At 36.0% G+C, this 24,907-nt stretch overlaps 2 protein-coding genes across 3 annotated transcripts in view; both read right to left on the bottom strand.

Moving 5' to 3' along the window:
* NAT1 (N-acetyltransferase 1) overlaps window positions 1–15,556 on the bottom strand; it is a 107,976-nt gene extending 92,420 nt beyond the window's left edge. Inside the window, exons 1-6 of one of the 2 annotated variants that reach the window (XM_089237959.1) lie at window positions 15,468–15,556; window positions 9,880–10,006; window positions 6,694–6,828; window positions 2,942–3,044; window positions 1,878–2,003; window positions 665–731 (exon numbers count right to left, since the gene is read on the bottom strand). In XM_089237959.1, the coding sequence (XP_089094085.1) occupies window positions 665–731; window positions 1,878–1,964 (154 nt within the window). In that variant the 5' untranslated portion in view covers window positions 1,965–2,003; window positions 2,942–3,044; window positions 6,694–6,828; window positions 9,880–10,006; window positions 15,468–15,556. Of the gene's footprint in view, window positions 1–664; window positions 732–1,877; window positions 2,004–2,941; window positions 3,045–6,693; window positions 6,829–9,879; window positions 10,007–15,424 lie in introns of both variants that reach the window. The other variant, XM_089237960.1, reaches the window with a different exon arrangement.
* Window positions 15,557–21,326: 5,770 nt separating this feature from the next.
* The window catches only part of l(1)G0020 (RNA cytidine acetyltransferase l(1)G0020), a 43,496-nt gene continuing 39,915 nt past the window's right edge, over window positions 21,327–24,907 (bottom strand). Inside the window, exons 18-19 of the mRNA XM_089237961.1 lie at window positions 23,182–23,333; window positions 21,327–21,445 (exon numbers count right to left, since the gene is read on the bottom strand). Coding sequence (XP_089094087.1) covers window positions 21,349–21,445; window positions 23,182–23,333 — 249 coding nt within the window. The 3' untranslated portion in view covers window positions 21,327–21,348. The remainder of the gene's footprint in view (window positions 21,446–23,181; window positions 23,334–24,907) is intronic.

Consider the following 24,907-nt stretch of genomic DNA (forward strand, 5'->3'; position numbering starts at 1 on the left):
TTATTTTTTTATCCTTTGCATTTCCCAATCACAGATGTCCCTCGCTTTACATGATTAATTAGTTCAGTGGAGTAATCCTGTAAAGTTGAAATTTAACATGCTTGAGATGACAGTAGAAATATCCTTCAGAAAAATAAAAAATAAACTTGACTTCCAGCAAATAAAATAAATTTTTGTGAATTAAAGCTTTAAAATAATAAATGAAGCAAATTTACACTATATAAATGAATTTGATTCTGATGACAGTGCCAATGGGTTATCAGATTTTCATTAATGAGACATGGTGAGCTTGATTTGAACATTTCATCTGCATTTGGGTAAAATCCAATTGACCTTGTCAATTTCAATTATGGCACATCTTTGATTTTAATCCTAAAAATAAGCTTGTGAATTCCAGGCTGAACTTTGCAGGTTGCAATGGCTCAAATCAATTTCTCAAGTGAGATAGTGTAAAGCAAGGGATACCTGCATATAGTTTGAAAATATTGAAGATAGGTATAAAAATGTAGACCAAATTTACAAAACCAATCATTAACATAGATATTCTATCTTCCACTTACTTTCTTTTTCAAAATTAAGAACATAAAATAACATTTCCTAGCCAAAAAATTTAAAAATAAGAAATCTAAAGGTAATATTGAATAAATCAATAAACTTTATGGACCTTCACTCGCTTTTCTTCGATTTTCAAATTCGTCCTGACACTTGGCTAACAAAAGGCGACGGAATGTCTGCAATGAACAAAGTAAAAAATTTCAAGCAAAAAAAAGCAACTAATATATTGGCTATAAAATTTCCTCATTTGATACATAATATGGAGAATGAATGAGATTAGCTGAAAAAATAAAATAAAAAAATGTAATTACATAATCTTAAAAACATTTTTGTCAATTTACTCAAAATTGTTGATTACTTATCAAATTTTCAATATCAAGCTATTAATATTGAGACAAAGATGAGAAAATAACCCCCCCCCCTCTACTGTCACTAACTGGGAAGCCTAGAGCTGAAATAAGGGAGGCTACTATGTCTCTACTTAGCACATAATACCACTGTGCATAGAATAAGAAAACAATTGCATTTCTGGAATACATCAATATTAATAGGCTTGCCAGATTGCATATTTGGTCTTGGTTTTATTCAGAGTAGTGACCACTAAGTTTTCACCTAGGGCTGGTCTAAGACGCGAGCGATATGTGTAGCTATATGAACGAAATTGAAGAAATTTGCAGAAATGACCAAGAGTGAAAAAAAAAATTCAAAACACAGATTTGTGTGATATTTTTCCTCTGTCACTACTTCTGAACAATGACAGATCATGTAAAATATGCAAAGGTGACAACACCTACAACATTGTGCATTGGCACAAACTTCATTCTTGCCTTGGATGAACGGGTGAGTTTTTGTATCCAGTCTCTGGTGAAGGAAGAGTTACCAAGTTCTATTTTTACAAGCACAAAAAATCACTTTTTACAGACCAGCTTCAAGATATCTATATTGACTGCTAAGTTTTTTTATTGTTGTTGGATCGCCAATTATGATGAATATTTTTGTACCAACAGAGCATTGTTAATGAACCATGGAGTTATGCAAATGTTCAGAGACAGTCTTTTGAATGAACAAGAAATTATTCCTTTTTTCTTCCTCCTATATTGTAAATCATAAATAAGTGACTTAGCATCCTACTAGGTACATATTTCATTCACAATGGGAGCAGTGTAAAGATTAATGAAAACACCTTATCACACAATCAGATAATCACCACTTGGAAAACCTCCAAATTTTGAATGCAGATAATATTCAAGGAATTATGTGCCAAAACAAGCAAAATAAATTAAAAAATTTTATGGTTAAAAAAAAACCTTGCAAGTACTTACGTTATTGTTGTGACTGCCAGTATTTTTAGAAGGGGGATCAAAGTTGGGAGCTTCTTCACATAGTTTAAGACATAGCAAAGCATACATAGAACTGTACTTGGGTTCATCTAAAGCTTTATCGAATATCTGAAATACAACACATGTGTGAATATTTTGCAGAACATGAAATCAAAATTCTAATGAAATTCACCTTGATCAAGAACCAATAAGCAATTACATAATTACTAAAAATCAAGAACTGTATTTAGTCCAGCCATAGAAAAATTCTCCTCTATAAAACAGGGGGGGGGGGCGAGATTATCTTACAAGAGAAGAAAAATGTTATCCTGATGCTTCACAAGTGTCTTGTGTGTTCAAATAAATGTTTTCCAGAGTGGACAGCCGAGATATAGAAGAGGCACTAATAAAGTCACACTGAGAGAAAATTACCATCAAAATATCCCAAAACCGTATGTTCTTGATTGACAGCATGTCTATAAAATTTACTTATGCATTACACCAAATTCAAAGGTTCATCTTACAGTTGGGAAAATACAGTAGACTATCTGGCAGTCTCTTTTGTACTAAAACATCGCCAAATCATTGGAGTAGTTGCCGATTCGGCAATATTTACATAGGAATGCATTGATTTTCATTTTTACACAAGATAATGACTATTTGCAGGTGAAAAATGACATAATAAATGATAAATAAGAACTATTCACATAATTTTTATAACAATATTTGATACTCTTGGACTTTCTTTCCTTTTTTTTTTTTTTTTTTTTTTTTTTTTTTTTTTTTTGTCAATATCTTTGAGATGAGAAGTGGGGTGTGTCCGGTCCTTCACAATGTTCAATATAATAAATTTTTTAAACGTACAGTACATAACAAGCATTTACATTATATATACATTTATGTATAAAGTACTGACCTGCACCAAAACTTTTTGCACTCTTAAGATTTCCTTTCACATTTTGTGAAAAATGTGACGGTAGCTTCAACCCTGATGTTTTCTCAACAAGAATTATTTTTATGCATAATCCTATTTTCAAACTAAAAAATTTAGAAAAATTGGCACTCACCAGCAGAATTACACCTTTGAGAATTTGAGTAGAATCAAGTCCTACACTGAGCAGCTCTTCACTCAGCTTTTGGAATTTTTCTGGGGTAAGTTTGTTGAGAATGCTACATTAAAGAAAAAATAAATATCTCATTAGCATTGAAATAACTGCAAATAAGTAAGGTGCCAAGTTCCTGTAGTAATCAACACACCAAATTTTATTATATAGAGGTAACACAATTTTATTCATAAGGTTGAGAAAACAGATGCCGAATCAGTGACACACTAAAGAGTAGAAATTCACAATCTTTCAAGTCTGGTGGATATGTGACATAATACAGCTATTGAGCTATGAACTGGTGTAATTATCATATTGAGTTGATTGATAGATCTTCAATAAACACCTTTCACACACACAGACCATATGAAACCCCTTGATGGCCACATATTCCCCGCATTAAGCATCATAACTTGGAAAACACTAGCTTTTTGAATGATTCAGGTCTATTCTCGACATAGAAACAAACCCAATGCGAAGTTCAATAAGGATCACAGAATACATTCAAAAGACCAATATCAATTTGTATCAATTACACAATAACTAGGTAAAATCTGAAAAAAAATAATGGTTTTAACTGATCCTATTTTCTCCCAAGAATCTGATAATAATGAAAGTTGAGCTTTTACTTATCACTCTAATATTCTTATTACGATCAACTCAATAAGAAATACAGATACTACATTCTCTGAGTTTTTCAGCATTTTCAAAGATGGAAGAAATATGCTGTCACTCTTGTATCAGAACATAATGTTCCGCAGTGCAATTCCTCAATTTATTAAACTGTGCATCCTACTTTTACACACATAATCAAGGAATGCAAAAATACTTAGCAATGGACTTATGTTCCGGTTTAACTTATATAATTTTTCTGCGTGAATAAATATGATTATCTGTATCTTATAGTCAAAATTTGTGTTACCAAAAGCACAAAAAGTTCAAACTATCTTAAACTAATTTCGTAAAACAGAAAGAAGCCTAAACTGCAAAGAACAGATGAGATTCAAATCAACTAATTCAATCAATTCTTAGTCAGATGTTTAAGAGTAATCCGGAATGTGCTACTTAATTTCCTACCATGCTAACTAATGCGGGGGGGAGGGAGAGAGAGAGGCAGTATATAAATGTGTGCAGAAGCTTATGTGCTATCAAGAAAAAAAATTACAAATTCAATTATACTCATAAATAACTTATGTAGAGGCTCATATAATGATAGTCTAACTATTTTTACTTGCATATTTTATAACCTGGAAATATGCTCCCACAAGTAAGATTAGAATGGACTTTGCTCTCATGAATGAAAAAGAAAATTTTCATTTTCTGCAACCCCTTTTAAGCCTATCTATGTATTTGTCAATATTTTCAGCAAACCACTAAATATTTCACAAGTCATTCTGGGTTTTTTTATTTGACTTGCATTCTGTTAGAAATAACTTCACCTTCATTACTTTGAGAATAACCACATTTCCCAAAGTAGAATATGCCAAAATCTGCAAACGTCGCAGGACAATTTGGAGGAATTTTAAGAAAAATGTTGAAAACACTATTATGGAAATTTTTACTGCAGACATTTCCAGTCAGCCGAGGATTCATTGCAGAACAATGCAAAACACTCTGCTATGGGGACCACATTCTCAGGGATGCGTTCTTTCCTAGTTCCAAGAAGAAAAAGTATAGAAAAAACAAACCTCTAACTTTTTTTCCTTCTTTTTACCACTCATCATGATTGTGCAACCTTGAAAACCAGTTCTACTACTTTGAAGTACAGATGAGAAGCCTTTTTCTGTATTGTATTGATATAATTCGCAGGTTATTGAAGAATTAGATGACAAGGCATATCCAGTTGCATCCCTGAATGAGGGGCTGTGTAACGAATTTTCCAAATCCTGAGAGTTTCTTCCCCTGTGGGTTACATACCAGCAATTACAATACTCTTGCGGCTAACTACTGGCATTCAAAGACGGCCTATATGGCATAAATTCGCTTTGTTCCTACAAGATTACGAATGTAAATTATTTGCAAAACCTTAAATGTTTGGAATGCCTGTTAAAATTGTAAAAAATTCTCCAAGATCATTAGGGAGGGGGCCAAATCCGTAAAAACTCTACATTGAATATCCACGGTTTTGTCTAGCCGCTACGTGGTCGTCACAGTTTTGCATCACCAAAATCAGGGGTGTGTATGCAGAAGCAGTCTGGAGGGGCACAAGGATTTCTTCCACAGAAATTTTGGGTCACCAACTCTCAAAAAGAATTTTAAATTAACAGATACTATAAGAATGCCTTTTTTTAAATATTTAAATTTTCTGTAAAAATACTTTTTAATTTTTGATCAGGCACGGTAGCCTAGATCGATAAAAGTAAAAGGTACCAAGTACCGAAGGATGTTTAGAGGTGTCGCAAGTTCGATACCTGGTACATCATTGTCAGAAAATTTTCCTGAAAGGGGTACAACAGAAACGGCGACATGACGGCAGAAAAAATTGCTACCGCAGGGAGTCTCCCATTGAGGGGTTGGTGCGCTAGCCCCCTGTCTTAGTATAAAAAACAAGCCTGCCATTCGGAATCGGCAATAAATTGCAGGTCCCAGTCTAACTAGCCCACGTGTGCAAAAAATAGAAAATGACTGTGGTGCATCTCCCTGGGGATGTACCCTCCGTGGATTTTACATTCAGTGAGAAAAACCGGGTTTGCAACCCATGATTGCACAGTGATAATCAATTAAATATGATTTTCTAAGGTTTTTCAACTTTGAGTTAGCTATCACTTTGAAAAAAACTTTGTTGCCATGACGATCACACAGACCTACAGCATAAATATGTATTGCAGAGTTCATTACATTTACATTTCAAATCCACACATTAGCAATTTGGAGGATAGATGGCACCCTACTCAGCACAAAACACGACAAATGCTGACAAACACAAGCACACTGTTAAGTTTCACCAACAGAAATCTGACAGCTCTCCATATTCAGGTGTGAAAGTATGTGGAAATTAAGATTAGAGTGGTGTACCATCAGGGAGGGAAAAGAAAATCATTCAACCATAAACTTCAGAATCTCATTTGCTTTAAATTCAATCAGCAGATATTGAAAGAGCTAAGGTTTTCTGAATTGGAAAATCAATCAGAACATAATTGGTAAATTGACTAGCCAAGTGCTGCCTGGGTTTTCTTTAATGAGGCTTTTTGAATTACGTGATATCTCCCTCTTTGGTTGAGGGACGTACAAACCGGTGTTCAAGTTAACTAATATGGAGACTTCCTGCGCAACTCATGAAAGAAACAAATCTAAGATTAAAGAAGCATAGAAATAAATATATGAATATATATAGAAACATAGTAGGGACTGTCTGGATTGCAAGAAGACCAGGGTTCGATTCCCGACAGAGACAACAAACTTTTCTTTGTAAAGTGCATCACTGAATGAATATCCAGGATTTCCCCCCCCCCCACTTATGTGTTACCCAAGTAACTTTTTCAAAAATAAGTTCATGAAATAGCCTCTTTCATGCACTAAATTTCAAGGATGTTTTCTGGACCCAAATTTCAAGTTGAGCAGACACAACAGATACTCATTTACTATTTATGTACAATCTGTTGGTGAAAATATTTGGCTTGAACCTAAATTCTTTTTAATTTCTTTAGCTCTGTTTCAATGAATAACATATTTTCAACCATATTAATCATACACATAAAATTTTAACAAAGACTTACCCCCTGACTCGACGGAACACCTGGTCATTTTTTTCTTCTGGGGTGATTGCATCTCGTTTAATGCTGCTTGGAGGTACCCATCTGCGAATGGCGGCTGAGCCTACGCTAGTGGCTGCTGGACGAGGAGGTTCGTCCCTATATGGGGTATTAATAATTACTGCAATTTGTGACAAATATATATTTTTCATTAACTCTTTTGCTACAATTAATGTTTATATAACTCACATAAAAAAGCAAAGAACCAGTATTAAAGACCAGTTAAACACAGTAACATTAAATTAAAAATTAACTTTACCTAATTTTCCATGCATTAAGTCTTGAATTAATAAGACTCAAGCCGATTTCCCGCATTTTGGTCAAGAAGACATGATAAGCCTAGGATTTTGATTTTCTTTAGGGATTTTATAATTTTGGCAAAACACAATTTGATTTTCCGGGACTTGGCGATAAAAATACGAAAAACTGGAAAAAAATTTGATATTTGACTGGAGATAGCACCTAACATCAAATATAGATGGAAAACGATACTCCTAGTTTTAATTTTATAATATTCATTAGGTGTGTGGCTTTGAATGGGGAAAATCAAACCAGGAAAAAAGCCACTGAAGTAGCACACGTAATGTGTCATCAAATTAAGTGGTTAGGATCTCTCTAAAACAATTATCAACTGGCCATCACATATACACAGCACAAAAACATTCATTTAAAATATTAACCAAAATAAAACCATTAGGGCATATTTCGAATTCCTAACCCAAAAATTGGAAGCCAAGACAGCTTTGGGGAGGTTCCCATCAAAATCTGCTTGCATCATTTCCCTGACTGAGAGAAAGAAATACAATTCAATATCTCAAATTCCAAATTTTCAAGTTCATTTTCTTCTCTTCAGAGAACTGTCCCAACTTTCATCAATTTGCATATTTTCTTTTGTGTTGCGTGTGACTTTAGTCAAATATTTTACATTTCATCCCGATTTTCCAAGACACTAAGAATCCTGTTAAGGGTCTTTACTTCACCAAACAACCGACTCCGGCCACATTGCTAAACTAAACTGAAGAGCCAAAAAAAACTGGTACTGGCATGCGTACGCAAATAAAGAGATATGGAACCAATCAGAATACAGTGCTGCGGTCGGCAACGCCTATATAACACAACAAGTGTCTGGCATAGTTGTTAGATCGGTTACTGCTGCTACAATGGCAGGTTATTGAGACTTAAGTGAGTTTAAACGTGGTGTTATAGTCGGCGCACGAGAGATGGGACATAGCATCTCCGAGGTAGCGATGAAATTTGGATTTTCACGTACGACCATTTCACGAGTGTACCGTGAATATCGGGAATCCGGTAAAAAATTAAATCTACGACATCGCTGCGGCCAGAAAAATATCGTGCAAGAACGGGACCAACGACGACTGACGAGAATCATTAAATGTCACAGACGTGCAACCCTTCCGCAAATTGCTGCAGATTTCAATGCTGGGCCATCAACAAGTGTCAGCATGCGAACCCTTCAACGAAACATCATCTATATCGGCTTTCGAAGCCGAAGGCCCACTCGTGTACCCTTGATGACTGCATGACACAAAGCTTTACACCTTACACCGACATTGGACTGTTGAGGACTAGAAACACGTTGCTTGGTATGACGAGTCTCGGTTCCAATTGCTTCGAGCTGATGGACGTGTACGGGTATGGAGACAACCTCATGAATCCATGGACCCTACATGTCAACAGGGGACTGTTCAAGCTGGTGGAGGCTCTGTGATGGTATGGGGCGTGTGCAGTTGGCGTGATATGGGACCCCCTGATACGTCTAGATACAACTCTGACAGGTACGTAAGCATCCTGTCTGATCACCTGCACCTATTCATGTCCATTGTGCATTCCGACAGACTTGGACAATTTCAGCAGGACAATGGGACACCACACATGTCCAGAATTGCTACAAAGTGACTCCAGTAACACTCTTCTGACTTTAGGCACTTTCGCTGGCCACCTAAATCCCCAGACATGAACATTATTGAGCATATCTGGGATGCCTTGCAAAGTGCTGTTCAGAAGAGATCTCCACCCACTCTTACTCCTACGGATTTATGGACAGGATTCATGGTGTCAATTACCTCCAGCACTACTTCAGACATTAGTCGAGTCCATGCCACGTCGTGTTGCAGCACTTCTGCGGGCTCGCGGGGACCCTACACGATATTAGGCAGGTGTACGTTTTTTTGGCTCTTCAGTGTATCTTGCAATTTTCATTAAAAAGTTGGATTGGAAATGAAAGCACTATCCATCAGTGGTGGCCCTCAAGGTCTTTAGGGAAAACATCTTACTTATATCCGAGATGCAGCTCTCTAAATTAAATCGGTGCCGGGACCCAGGTTATCCACCAAATCTGGATCCTTTTTGAATAAAAGTGGGTCCCTCTCGAAAAAAATTAAAGTGTGCTCTTCCCCCACTATCATTTACTGGTATCCCTGTGAATCAAATCAATGAACATGTTTTTAGAAATTTATTTCTAAAAACATGTTCAATCATTCATTGTCAAAAAAATTATAAGACAATGACGTATCGGGTGGCGGACGATTTCTATACACTCAATATCGGAGGGATCTCCAATTAATACACAAAACCCCGGAACCTAAGAAAAAACACTTTATTGTACTACCCACTCATACAACACCACCTTCCACAACAGACGTCCCATTACAACTCAAGCTCTCTTCTCATGCTGAAGATAGATTTCTTCTCTCTCCTTCCTTTAACAACACATAAACAAAAAAGTGTTATCTGGTTTAAAACGACAGAGAAAATGTCCATACGGAAATGAAATAGATTCATTGCATGATTAATTTACCAGCTAGGTTCCTTTACTTTCATTGCCGACTACTAAAGAACACATCCCACGGGACATGTGAACCAAATTTTTGTCTTCTTTCCTTAAATTCTGGACATTTGACACACTATAGCATGTCAGCAATATCTAACTATATTCTTCCCCGGGTTTGATGTTGGGACTGTGATGGCAACCTTCGCGGTATTAGGAGAGCATCTTACCACCATTGCCACTCAGGCATTGCAAAGGGTTTCTGATCGCCAACATTTGAAACAAAAAAACTCATTCATTTGTTATCACTAATTGTTATATTACAGAAATCAAATTTGTATCTGGATGTATATGGGTATTACCTTCCTCCGGAGCATCGAGAAGCACCCCCCTGTCCTCTCTGTCTGTCCGTTGTTACGTTTATTGTAACCACAAGAGAAATAAAATTTCAGCAGCAAAATCAGAGAGGAGCAGAACCAGTTAGATTCACTGAAACCAAAACAAAAGGATATATCAATGATAATGCATGCATAAACATAAAATATTCCATCGCAAGTGAATACTTCATACAAACATTTTCTTGATCAAGGCAAAAAGGTTGTTAAATTTACATAAATAACTTAAAAATGGGTCAACATCAATGTACTTCCGCATTGGTCTTCCCCGGTCCTCAACTGCAAAACATTTCTCCCAATTCATGTAGCCACTATCAAATTTCGGATTTAATAAATGAAATATTGTCAGGGTTTGGTAAATCAAAAAATAATTTAGGGGCCAAACAAATTTCTTATGAGCCAAGAACAGTTCCCCCAAGAAAAACTGCCCCCCAAAAAAATGAGTTTTCTGACATTGCCAAGGCTTAATGATCTGTTCTATGTTGAAGAGACATTATGCAATCAGAAAATTTTATCATTAGACCCCAATTTAACAAGATATTACAGAAAATTTTAGGCACCGATAGATTTTCTAGTCACCATAGCAAAATGGAATTGTCAAGCCCCTGCTCTATATATTGGTTTTTATTTTTCTTAGTCATCATCAGGTCTGGGTTAGCGACACTGCTTTACCTGCTAATAAATGAAATGCAGTCCGAAACGAAACATGTTCAAAACTCTTAATGAAAAAAAATCCAAGTTTAACTATATTAAGAGATAGGAAAACTGCCACGAGTCAGATTTCTCTTCCCCATTTCAAAAACTTATTTCCTATCTATGCTTGATACTCGAAACACGTTCAACCTATTTTGGTAACTCATTTTGCACTTGGACAATCATTAATACTCTGAACAAGTTATTTGTCAATTATACATTTGCTGTTTTTTCCATCTCTTTTTCGTCAACTTCTTGGGAGACAACAGATTTATACACTCCACACCCATGATAAATAGGCATAACTGTGATAGGCCTATATTGTATTTTAAGCAATCTTTTTTTTCTTCACGACTTGTTACAATTTTACATCTAATAAAAAGAATGTCAACTATTATTTACCCTCACCTAGCAATGCAGTACGAAATTAACCACTCATTTTCTTGTTTTTTTCCTCTTAACTCCCTTTTGCCCTTTTCCAGTAGCTTAATACAATGATACCTATGATTTAGATTTTCTATGGTAATAGTCCACCGTGCTTAATATGATAATATTGGAACTCTCGATTTCTGATAACAATAACCGAATGATAACTATGTGATCAAAAAAGTCTTGTTTCAAGTATAGTGACCATACATCCTGTTTGGTCGAACTGGATATATGGCAAATGGGTTTTGGTAAAACAGAACAATTGTTTCCCTCCCCCACAAAATTGATTACAAAATCATTGCGCTGTCAGCAGCACGTTTGCGTATCGCAAACTAGAATTAGCACAATTTAATCATTTTTTTCGCACCACGGTCATTTTCTGCCCACGAGGGCTAATTAGACCGGGACCTACAATTTATTGCCGATTCCGAACGACAGGCTTGTTTTTTTTTTATACTCGTCGAGGGATTGGTGCGCTAACCCCTCGATGGGGACTTCCAGCAGTAGCAATTTTTTCTGTGGTCATGTCGCTGTTTCTGTTGTACCCCTGTGTTAGGAAAGTTTTCTGACAAGGACGAACCGGGTATCGAACTCACGACACCTCTGTATATCAGAATTAGCACAAATGTACAGGGAATCTGCACCTTGTAGCAAAAGAGCCATTTCCGCACAGTTCTTGTATCCCTGTACTGTACAATACATTTCAGAGATCCCTTGAGAAAGTCTCTCAGAAAAAGAATCTGATCAATCAACTGAAAGGAACCAGGGTTGGCTTTTTGACACATGCGTGCATGTGTGACAAGAGTCAAAAACATCAAAATCCTAAATGAATGCTTTTGTATAATATTTTGAACACAATACGCATATAACATGATGAAAAACGATAATTCAATATTAATTTAACGATAATTAAAAAGAAATATTAATTATAATTTGCAATTTTGAATTTTTTGACATGCAAAGAATCTAAAAAGATTATATAATTTTATGGGTTGTTTTATCTAAACTACTGATTACCTGAGTTCAATTTACTAAGTGAAATAGAGCTGTTTATTTAAAATATGAGTGATAGGAGATCACAGAGTTAAGTTTTTGATCTCTGAAACTAACTCAGTATTAAAACAGTCAAAAACTTATTCTCAATATTTTCAAATAGCTTTTTTTAACCCGATAAATATGTTAAATATCAAAAAACTCACTTTTATACAGATTAAAGTGTTTTATGTCTTGAATTATACAGTTACTGAGTATAGAATATCTATCTCGGTATTTTCAATTTTCTGATCTGCCCAAAATTTTATTTCCAAATTAAAAATTCTCGCACAGCATCTCTCTCTGTTAATACATTAAACTCATTTATTCTCACCTAAAAATGTTTTCGCTCACATCGTATAAATCTGGTGCTTTAGAAAGTGTATTACTTATTTCAATCAAAACAGGGCTGTGAAGACTTAACACCCAAAGCATTGTTTTGCACGTTTAGATACAGCTTCAACAAGAAAACGGCGAAAAGCAATGTATTATATAAATGCTAGTAAATATACCATATCATGGTCAAACTTAGACATTCTTACTTTTGCACTAAGAATGAGTTGGCATCATATACAAGACAGTACTGCCAAATTAAAGGATTTTATATTTTACAAGAAAAATACATATATATATATATATTGTCTAAAATAAATTACGTTAAGAGTAGAAAATTTTGCATTCATATTAAGTATTTATTCTTCGTAAATATAAGTGATATGAAAATATACATATTGATTGCATGCAATGTTTAAATAGGAATTTTTTAAATTGAAAAGCAATATTTGAGATATTTGATGTTTCAGTCTAAACAAGGGTTTAAATCGACAAAAACCTGCCAACCCTAGTTCTTGAGAACTTCCTTTAAATTCTTTTTTTCAAACATTTTGCGCTGCTTTCAGCCTGCAATTTAGTAACAAAAAACATTTTAAAAGAAAATTTTTTTATTAAGAATTAAAGTATGCACTGAAATGATTCAAGTCAAAGGCCTTTTTTTTAAAATCGTCATGGTGATCCAGTCCTGCTATAAAAAATTAGAAACTGATCGATGGCCGAGATAAAAGCCTTAACAAATGAATAAAGGATAATTTAAAGAAAGATGAAAAAAGCTAAACATCTTTTCATATTACAATATGTTCGTGATGCAGTCTGGTTCGCGAGCCATAGTAAAAAAAAAAGTTAAGATATTGCGCTATGTGATATATTCAGCTCATTTCTCTCACACACATGCAGATGGAAAAGATCCTAGAATGTCCAGACTGTTCAGTTTGGTATTAAGAAGTGAAGTAGAGATGTAAAATTCTAGAGAATAATCTTTCGGAGAATATTCTCGGAGAAATACGCTCATCAAAGAGAGGACTATTATAAATAACTTAAGAATACTCATAATCTGTCTGAAAAAAGTGACTCTGAGGTGGAAAAATATTAATCTAGTTAAAGTTACTCTAAATTTGATTGGCACAGAAATTTAGTTTTTCAACAAGCCATTTTTATGAAAGCTGATGCAGCCAAATCAAATAAAATGCATGTTAGCTGAATCAGTATTAGAGGAGGCAGAAAAATATCTTTGCTAGCCAGCTCGATGTATCTTGTCTACATACATCCTTCAGTAGTGAGCTTGACTCATGTATATATATATATTTTATGTTCACTGTGACCTGATTGGAATAAGACTATTTTCAGTTAAGTGTTTTTCCCCATCCAAAAAATTCACTCAGACAAACCTCTTTCAGAAAAGAAATGTACACCACACAATAAAATATAATCGGTAAAGTTTTAATTTACGCAAAATATCTGCTTAATCTAAGCATATCTGCTTAATCTAAGCCTATCTGCTTAGATTAAGCAGATATTTGGCCAAATACTTAAACAATATTCGGCAGAAGAGCTGAGTGGTAACAGAATATTAGTCACATCTCTTAATATCAACCTATGTACATACCAAGCTTTATGAGAAAGAAAATTGTTCAGAAGTTCCGAAAATAATCAACCAAAAGTGAAAATTCTCTCAACTTTAAACAGTGTACATTTAAAATCAATTTGATGAAAATGTAACAAAAAAAATTTATTTTCAAATTCATTTTGTTAATCAATTCCTCTACAAATATGATTTGAAAAACTGAACGACTTCGACAATGTATTTGAAGGGTGTTCCAACTGTTAGGATTGAAAATGTATAGGGAGCCACTTAAGGCCCCCCTTTTACATGTGTCAAGTAATTAATTAAATTTCAAGTCTGCAACTACTTTAAAATGTATGCAGGCATTAAAGGCTATTTACAAGCTGCTTCGTTGTCAAGTGATTTAGTTGACAAGTTGATAAAATGCTTGTCAAATAAATCACTTGACAGATGGATGAACCACATTGTATTTTTTTGGACATTTTATTGTAAGTAGGAGCTATGCCCATGGACAAGTGAGCGTAACGTCGTACTATCCAATGAGCATTGTGATAACTATACATATCATTTACATTGGGATGGTTTTTCAGGCACTTGATAGCTTAAAATTTCCCTAACTACTAAACTACTTGACGCATGTAAGTGTTCTTTCAATTCAGTGATCTGTAACAGCGCCACAGGTTACTTGAGTATCTGTAAATGCTCTGCGGGTCGCTCAAGTGATCTGAAACTGTTCTCTGGTGATATGCAGCAGGTCACTCGTGACACAGAAATGTGCCATGGGCTGCTAAAGTGACGTGGAACTGCATTGTGGCCGCTTCAGTGTATGTGCAGTGGGCCACCCAAATGATCTAGAAATGTGTCACTCAGTTCATTTTTGCGAATGCGGGGTCGAGGGCCATAGGTTGAGCATGTATGCAGTATCTCATACAAAAGACGTTGACAATCATGATTGTTTTTTGTTTTTTTTTAAATCTCGCCAATCATTTGATAGAATTGATTTTTATGGATATAAAGAATAGGAGACAATGAGATTTTTAGGTATAAAAACAAAGATAGAAGAAACAGTTCGAACCAAACTATTCAGATCAGTTTGTGACAACTCGAGATCGCTCGCTCGGTTGATTTGACGCATCAAGCTTGTCAATCACGAAACGAGCTTCAATCAATGATAACAATTAGAAACACCGCGGTCTGAGATTGATTCATTCCGTGAAATTCAAAAGCAAATTCATCATTCGACAAATTTTAACCCCCGGAGTCGAGCGTCATTGAGAAAACAAAAAATCAAAGATGGCAGTCGACCAACAGTTCAGTGATCTCTTGAACATTTCAAGTCAAATTAACAACTACGACAATCACGAGGGGTAAAATGATCGCGGATTCCGATAAAAACGATCATGCAAACTAAAGAAAGCCAGAAATTAAATACAAAAGACAAAAAAAAAATTTTTTCCTTACAATTAATATTTAATCCGTTAAAAGACTCAGTAAAAATACTCACACACAATGAATGCCTTTGTCCGGACAGCTGCCACCTGAGGCCGTCGGGATGAAAAAAAATTGAAATACCTATGTGATGCCATCTCGGACTCACAAAACATCAATGAAAGACTTATCTGACATCTAGTGAATAAAATTGTAAGTTTTCAATAATGTCGAAAATATGAATTCCACAGTGAAACTTCGCTGCAACGATATTCTATTCGAGATAAGGGGTCATTCAAGTATTACGTCAGCATCGGGGGGAGGGGGGGAATTTCGAATTTGCTGACTTTTGATGGCAAGGGGAAGGGGGGTTTTGAAGGATCCTTACGTCATCAATCACCCTTTCTGAAGATATGAAATATTCTGAGCTGCTGACGAAATTTTGCTGACAAGGGGGAAGGGGGGGGGGTCAAAAATGGCTAAAAATCTGCTTACATAATACTTGAACGAGATAAATCCCTCACGCCCCTAACGAGATAAATCCCTCAACAACAATATTTTTTCAGATCTTGTTTGGAATTGCTTCAAGTTTAATGTTAAACTCGTCTCGATACATTGAGCATTGAAGGAACGGGCCCACCCCGCTTTACATCTCAGAAAGATATCGAGGTATCAAAGCGTTCCCGAAAGATGGATGCATCAATACCACACTACAGTTATACATATATTTCTAGTGTGGTATTGGATGTATCCGGAAATTTATTAATTTATGTGGAAATAACAATAATATTAATAATATAACTCTGCAGTATCACGATATTTTTTGAAATTTCGAAACTGCTACAACCATAGCCCCCACATGGGGGGGGGGGGGCTGACAGGGCTCCAGCCCTGGGGCCTGGGAGTCAGGGGGGCCCATGGAAAGAACTTTTTGATTTTTTTCTTTCAGATATATTTTTCAGATATATATTTCCTATTTCATAGGAAAATAGACAGGACTCTTTAATATCAATCATATCAATTTGTACTCGTATGGACGGATATCTTGAACTACGTACCTTAGATCTCGAAATTTTTTTTAACTATACACATGTACAAGTAAACGAAAAAAAACGATAAAAAAAACCGGAAACGAAGAAAAGAACATTGTACAATGCCCCCCCCCCCCGGCTCTCATGGCAGTCTTTCTCCTAGGAAGGAAGAAGAAAAGACATTGTGATGGTCATGGCCACTGAGCCGTCAAGGACACCAGCCTTTTGTGTGTCCTCAGGGCTAAAGCCACTAGAATAAGGGAAGCCACTAGAATAATCCTTATCTAGTCGTCTAGCGTGTGTAGGGACCTACAGGGCTACCACGCGACCCCTGCTGTTTCAGTTCATAGAAGGCCATAATGTCTGGATAGAATGAAAATTGGAGTAAACAGACGTCGTATTCCACAGTGAAATTGCCTCTGGTTGCCGATAAAGCGCATGAACCCCCCCCCCCCAACATCCTGGAACAGGGGCCCGTAGGCTGCGCTCTTCAGCGGACTCCCTCTATAGTGAACTAATAGTGTGGAAAAAAGACAAAAATGACAAGAATGGTCCTGGCCCCAGGCCTGAAGCTCCGCCAGCCCCACTCTCGTGGGCGGGTCGATACTGAGACAGCTATGCTGCAAGCTTTTGTATACAGTGGATCCCGCGTTACTTTTTCCTCCTTGGGTCCTGCGACTCTCTGGTGCCAACTCTTATTACTGATACTCATCCATATTTCTCGTTTAAAGCGTTTTCCCGCTAAAATTATTGCACGAAATGGCTGTAATGACGTGTGCACTGAATCACGTGATTTCGCTCACGGCCCCTCTAGTAACCCGCTCCCTCTCCCAGTCCGAACAAATCAAGGGGTTTTTTCATGCTTCTGAAAAAAAAGGCTACATTCTGCATCGGCCTTTTTTATTCGCTGTACTGTCTTGAGGACACATCTCCACTCAAAACTTCTATTCACAGACATATTGTGACACAGAAAAATATTTACGGTTCGCGTCTGCAAAAATACAGTTGTTCGAAATCTTCTAGTAAAATAGTTGAACGAGTTTGTGTACATAAAGGATTAATTTTTTTCCCACGTGGATGAATCCTACGGTTCTAGCCCAAAAGAACGGTAAGCAAAGCTAAAAATTTGAATTTTTGTTAAATTTTTATTTTGAGCATTAAGAGTTAACTATAATAAATCTATGTCAGAAGAGTTTGGCCCTGCATCGAGGCCAGTTGCGATGTTTGTTGAATTGTGTTTCATAAAGTTTAAAAACGATTAGTTTTAATAGGGCATATCTACAAATTACAGAGTAACCTCGTTCATACGTCACTCAGTTATACAACTTTCATGTTTATACGACATTTAACTTGGGTAGCAATTGTGGTAACAATACATTTTATACAACAAATACATTTTAATGTTAAAATATTTCATTCATTTATTTAACGTAAAACCTCAATTATTCGACGTTTTAACTTCGACTAAAACTCGGAAACTTTTGAAAAAAGAAAAACTTAATTTATATCCATCAAATGCGCACAAAATTTTTGTATGCAGTGAAAAAGCGTTGCTGCAACAGTTCTAGCATATTGTCACCGCAAAAGACATAAATTTTAGGGTGATTGCTGACGTATACGAAAATTGCCAGTGAGATGGCTGATGACCATTTAGAGTGGACACTTAGGTGATTTGTTTATTGCCTCTTTCTGAGAATACGCAGATGTGGAGAGTCCCGAAGAAATCTGTTTCAATTGTTTTGACGGCCATATGACCTTTCAGAATTTTTTCTCTCCCTATGTTTTCAACGTTATCCCGAGAGGGTGAGAAAGTCTACTGTAAGCATTTGGGGGGTACAGGTCTGCCGAAAATAGGCACACATGCACAGCAAGTTCTTTCGATCATTTCCTGTAGAACTTTCTTTCGATGTGGTGCTTTGCTTGCTGACAGGGCTGTCTTAAGAGCATCATGGGCCTCCGGGCCAACTGATTATTCTGAGGCCCAACCTAGAGAATTCTCGAAAATTTCAGTTACTTCCCATTTTTGTGAGGCCCCCCCCCCCTCTTCTCTTGAGGCCCCCGGGCTGTGCTCGGGTGGGTCCATGCGTTCAGACGGCACTGCTTGCTGACTGTCAAATTCATCATTCGTAAAGTCGGAAAAAGAAAAAACGCTCTCTCTAAAAAAACTGGAAATTTCGGACGAATTCAACAAGAATTTTAAATTGATAACGAAAGTTCATCTTGCAAACAGGCCCGTCATTTAGGGGGGCGGGAACAAAAGCCCCCCCCCCCCCGGCTTTTGAACATACATTAAAAATGGTATATATATATATACATATAAAATTCCACAGAGTTAATTAAGCATTTTTGGAAGTTGAAACTGGCAGATGGATAACTTGAAGTTCGGGGGGGGGGGGGTCGAAATACTGAGCGACCCTTGAATTTAGAAACAACTCATATCGTACATATAAAAACACTCCACGATATCTAAATCTTTATTTACTTTCAGTGCCTTTGAGTAACATTTTATTTAAACACTTATCTAACGTGAATACTGCAATAAAAAGCCAGATGATGATTAATAGAATAACAAGTGATGTGCTATTTGAAACTATCATAATTTATTTTTTTTAACGATACGTAGGAGAAGATTTCAATTTATTGCAATTTAAATTGAATTCAAACAATTTAATTTAAAAAGTACTACATTATTTTTCGTCATCCGTATAATCTGTATCTCTATTTTATGATACAACAAAAAACTCAAAGAAAATTTATAATATGCTAATTCATTCAATTGCATTAAAAGTTTTTCTGATTTCGGAACATTAATTATGGGGGGAAAAACTTATAAACACACACGCAAACCGACATATCATTTCCACGTTTCGTTTTGCAATATTCCATGTTTTTGCCTACAGAAATATGAGACCAAGCACACCAACCTCGTACCAAAAGCTTAGACGCTAATGAAAACTGTGTGAAAATATTCTATAAATCTATATATAAACAAATAACTAAATGAAATTTTATATTTACGAAGTAATTAATCTAAGGCAGAATTAGTGTGAATATTTCTAAGCATAGTGCCCCCCCCCCCTCATATATGAAGTATCTTTCTATTATATACAGGTTGGGTGAGAAGAGAGAAATCTGCTTCGCATATACCTTACTCTTATCTGTACTTATTCATTATACTGTTCCTTTAATTTGTTTTTTCTCTCTTCTACAACTTCTTTCCTTTTTCTAACGTGCGATTAAGTTAGGACAAGGTTACCGTATTTATCCCCCCCATTCGCGAAATCGAGATGATCCGAATTTCTTGTCAATTTTTTTTGTGTGTGAAAGGGTTAAAGAAAATTTTTTTCCACTTTTTGACGATCATTTTTTTTCTTTATTGGCTCCAGACTGACTCTCTCGGCGCCACTCATATAGTATCTGCCCCGTGCAGACGCCCCTGTTGACAAGGAGTGAATAAATATGGTTTTGAAACCATAAAAACCTTAACCTTAAATGTTCTTCGTTCATTAAGCAGTGTTTATATGCTCAGGAGGCGTTAATACTTGTTCCAAAGGCGATTTGGCATTCGTTATATGGCGAAGTTTCCAAATTAGCATTCGTGATTTGGCAGACTAGCTCTTTTATCCGGAATGAAATTTTTTTTTTCACCAATCAACGAGATTTGACGCAATGACGATCGACCATAATAATTTCTGCTGCTTGCAGTGGAAGACTTTTTCTTTCCTTTTTTTTTTGAAAACAAGAACTGACTCGCATTTGCGCTTTATGAAGTTAAAAGACCATTGTAAACCAGCTTCAGCTGCACGGCCACGATTATCTGGGTTCCGCGATGAAAAGCCCGATGAGCAGCTGATAATTTAAATAAGGGGCCGTGGTTATCCCAATCCGATTTTCGGGGACAAAGTCGAGAAGGAACTTGGTGAAAAAATTTGAAAATTGATTCGGAAACAAAATAAATAATAAAACCTAACTTTATATCCGTAATTTCGTAAATTTTTTTTCAAGGAGAGACCGGATGGATGACCGGTTCGATATGTGTTTGTGGCACTTGAAGAAAAAGTTTTGTGGTAAAGGAAAGGATAAATAAAAATTAAATATTTTTGGATTGAAAATTTTCATTCAAATGGGAAAAAAATATCTTTGTAGTGCAAAGCACGCATGGTTAGCCAGCGAAGTTTTTCTTTCTTCGAATACAGTACAAGGTCACGAGATAGCGCGACTGTGGGAGATGGTGCTAAAGTACGGAAGAATAAAATACGCACTCTCAGAAAGAATCGTTTCACGACAAACAAGAACAAAATTTTTTAGCGTCCTTTTCCGAATTCCCGCACACACCAAAACAAAATTGGCTATTTGGTGCAGTAAAATACATTATTGGGGAAAGATGTTAGTTTTGGCACAGAGTTCCCTTCTCTGCTTGTCTTTCAATTGTAAGAAAAAGCAATACATTTCAACTAACACCCCCTATACATGAGAAGCTTTTCCTGGCATCATCTGCACTTGGCTATCAATCTTCAAATATCCATCACTCTGGGGCGATGCTCAGAGCTGTTGGCATGAGATTTCACCTCTGAGAATGGGAGAGGGCCTATGAAAAGAATGGAGAAATCCAGCAGTTATACGTAATGGGAATGCTTGTTTTCATTATCAACCTTCACAAAATCTTATGTAACCAAAGAAAAAACACCACTAACAACAACACAGATAGAGAACCAAACACGAAACCAAAATTTTCATAGCATGGTTAATCTGCTTCACAGATAATCGAGGTTCTACTGTATTTGAATATAGTTCAGAAATTTTCAAAAATTTCATGATTTTATTTACAAACATTTAACGAAGTCACATGAAATAAACAGATTTACTGAAGTCATACAAACATTTCAGTATTACAGTTCTGATAATTTTACATTAGGAGGGGAAAAACTAGCGTTGGCTGTTCGTTCTTTTTTTCTTCTTTCGATTCTTTTCAAATTTCTTCTGCTTTTGCCCTTCTTCAGGGTTTGATGGAGGTTTTGCAATGCTACAGAAATTGGAGATAAAATATATTTTTTTATTACTGTAACAGGAATGAATATTACATACATACAGATTACATTAGTCTAAAAGAAATTAAGCTAATAAAATCAAGGCCCAAGAAACAAATTTTGAACTATTAATCAGTGTTTCTCAACCTGGCACATGAAAAAAAAAAGTTATTCAGGGATATGTCAAGAGTAAATCAAAATTAGAATTTTTTTTTTTAGTAAAATTCAGTTCAAATATCCATGTTTCCTTGTAAATAGAGTTAGGCGACATACTACACCAGTTGGATGCTGACGAGCTTCTGTCATTGATGGACCTTGTTTCCTCCCCCCCATTAATTTTCCCCCCATAAATTGGTACATGCCGAAATATATGTTCTGAGCATGTATGTGTGGCCCTAAAATGTATTTATGTTGCTGAGCTTGTTTTACATTTACGTTGGTGCTGCCATATGCTTCCATATTTTGAAGTGGAAATAACAAATGACTGAATTTTCATGTTGAAAGTCTGTCTACTCTCCTGCAGAGAGACATTTTCAAATGGAAGATTGAATGTAAATATAAAGGCCCCCCCCCCCGAAAGTAATTTTCCACCCTGTTCAACTTGGATTTTCAATAAACCCCTTATTGGCAATTTAGGATCTTTTTGATTATATTTATGTGCTATTAATAACAAATGAAATTACTACAGCTTCACCTTCCAATAAATTATTATTTATTGGAACTGACTCTCACGGTCCAAGAGTACTTTATAAGGGGCTTGTAGTATCATATTAATTCACTGCCATTATACACAAATTACACATTTGGTGCTGCCAAATTACATTTATTACATCAATTTGTTGTGATATGTGAATCACGCAAAACAATACAGTTTGGATATTATGAGGGAGTGCTCCAAATTGATCTTCATTGCAAGAGATTCACGGAAAATTGGTCCTTTACTATATACGAGTAGTGAAGCATCACATTTCATTAGGGGGGGGGTCTATATCAACGAAAACTGTTCTATACAATACGGAGCATAGTTGAAAACTCCATGACTCACCTTAAAAATTTATAAAAAAAAATCAAACTAATCAGCCTGAAAAAGTGAGATTTGCAGTAAAATACTTATCATATTTATCATAACAGTTTTCTCTTGAGAAATGTTTTCTAAAACGTTCAAAATGCAGACATGCCAACATTCACTTAAAGCTCATCAGTAGTGATGAATTTTGGCTTTGCCATGGGAAGGGAGGGGTACCCATTTTAATTCAAAGTTCATTAAACACAGCACCTCAGTGGCACTGGAACCTAGAGGGCTCATGTCACATGAACCCCCCCACCCCAACCTTCCAAGGTCGCCGAGTCCATTAATAATTCATGAATATTCAATGCAATACAAACTTGCATACGCCCTTTTGGGCTGCATATATACCCCCATTCTCGTTTTCTTCAAATCATAGATAAAAAAAACTAAGCTATTTGCTGCAAACTGCACTTTCTTCATGTCAATAGGCTGATTTTTTTAATCAATTTTTAAAATGTGTCATTCTCGCCCATCTTGTATTTTCAATGTATTCAAGTTATATAACTCAAATTTGAGATACTAATTTTTAGATAACAAAATTCAACTGTAAGGACCATTGTGTCTGTGCTTATTTCGTCAAAGCATTTATTATGTGAAATTGCTATAAAAGTTAAAATAAAATGATAAATAAGACGTATGGGAAAAATTAGCACTGAAAATTACCTTTTTATGCTCACTAGATTTTTTGCTTTACTCTGAAGAGCAGTCTGCCATTCCTGTTCGGATCCCTTCACAGCATACTGAGAGAAGTCCATGTCTTTCAATTTTTGCATCTCTAGTTTTTGCTTGAATTTTATTTCGCTCTCAGCTTCAGCCTGAAAAAAATATTCATTCAAATGTAAAAATTACAATATACAGTTGCCCCCCCCCCCATATTCGCGGTTTCCGTATTCGCGGGTTTTTTTCCCTTATTGGAAATTTTTTTCGACAACACTCAGCAATCGTTGTTCACGTGTTTTGTTTACAAAATTTAAGTTGCGCTTGTTTAGGATGGCTCATTCTTCTAGTGCTACTGATAATGCTTTGAAAAGGTAAATAAAAGTGAAAACTTAACAAAAAAAATTGAATATATTGACTATGTTGGCGAAGTCAATACCTGCTGTGATCCGCCATCACGGAATCAACGAATCTACGGTGAGATATATCAAGAAAAATGAATCTGAAATTCGTTCAGCTGTAGCTGCACCCGTGGCAGTCAAAACTTTGCAGCGCCTATGGGATCCGTGTGTTTCACATACACAAAATGCTGTTTTTTGTGGGTACAAGACTGACACAAAAAAGGGTAAAGGTATCCAATTGATTGTAATATTATAACAGAAACGACAAAAAATTTTACTCTTCCATAAGGAAAGGTCTGGTGAAACGTCTATTTCATCAGAATTTTATCAAGTAAAGGTTGTTTCATAGGTTTAAGAAACGATTCGGATCAAGCAATTTAAAAAGCACTGGCGATCAAGCCTCTTCCGACCAGAAGGAAGCTAGAAAATTTCCAGACTTAAATTATTGAAGAGAAGGGTTATACACCTCAGCAAGTGTTTAACGTTGACGAAACTACACTATTTTAGAAGAAAATGCAGCAAAGAAGTTAAGCAAGAGAAAAAAAAGTGAGCTCCTGGTTTTTTAAGGTAAGTAGAAATAGACTTACTATGTTGTTTTGCGCAAATGCATATGGGTACATGATAAAGCCCACCATCATTTTCAAATCTGCGAGCGTTGAAGGGAAGGATAAGCCAAAGCTCCCAATATTTTGGACGAACAGTGGACTATGAAAACACTTTTCTTGGATTGGTTTAAACAGTTTCTCGTTCCGGAAGCCAGGAAGTACCTTGAGAGTGAATGCAAGCTATTATCAAAGTTCTTTTGATACCGGGTTGACCGAGGAGGAGTTAATGCAGTTGACTGATCCTAAAACTGAAGCAGAACCCAGATGAAGAAGATCGAGATAAAGAAGTAGAAGTTCACATCACAAGTAACATAGCGGAAGGGAATCGCAAGCTCAAATTAGCAATCAATTATTTTCATAACATAGATCCTTCCATTTTACGTTTTTCACATGTAGAAAAATTAGTAGAGGAAGCCTTGTCAACATACTCCAACATACTTGATGATATGAAGAAGACACGGCAAACAGAAAAATCATGACGTTCTTTCAGAAAACATCACCAACAATCGCTGCACCCTGTTTTACATTCCCTTCTACCTCACCCTGCTTTCTCATGATGTTCAATAAACGAGATATACGATAAAAAAAACCTATGGTTTCTGTTATTTGCGGCTACTCCCGGAACATAACCCCCGCGAATACGGGGGGGGGGGGGGAAGGACTGTACATGTAATAAAATCAAGCATATCAACTGAAGGAAAAACAAAAGCTCTTAAAGTGTGAATA

This window comes from Pholcus phalangioides, unplaced genomic scaffold (assembly GCF_987345545.1).
Source record: "Pholcus phalangioides strain wild (caught in Gottingen) unplaced genomic scaffold, Ppha-v1.0 ptg000010l_1, whole genome shotgun sequence".
Lineage (NCBI taxonomy): Eukaryota > Metazoa > Arthropoda > Arachnida > Araneae > Pholcidae > Pholcus > Pholcus phalangioides.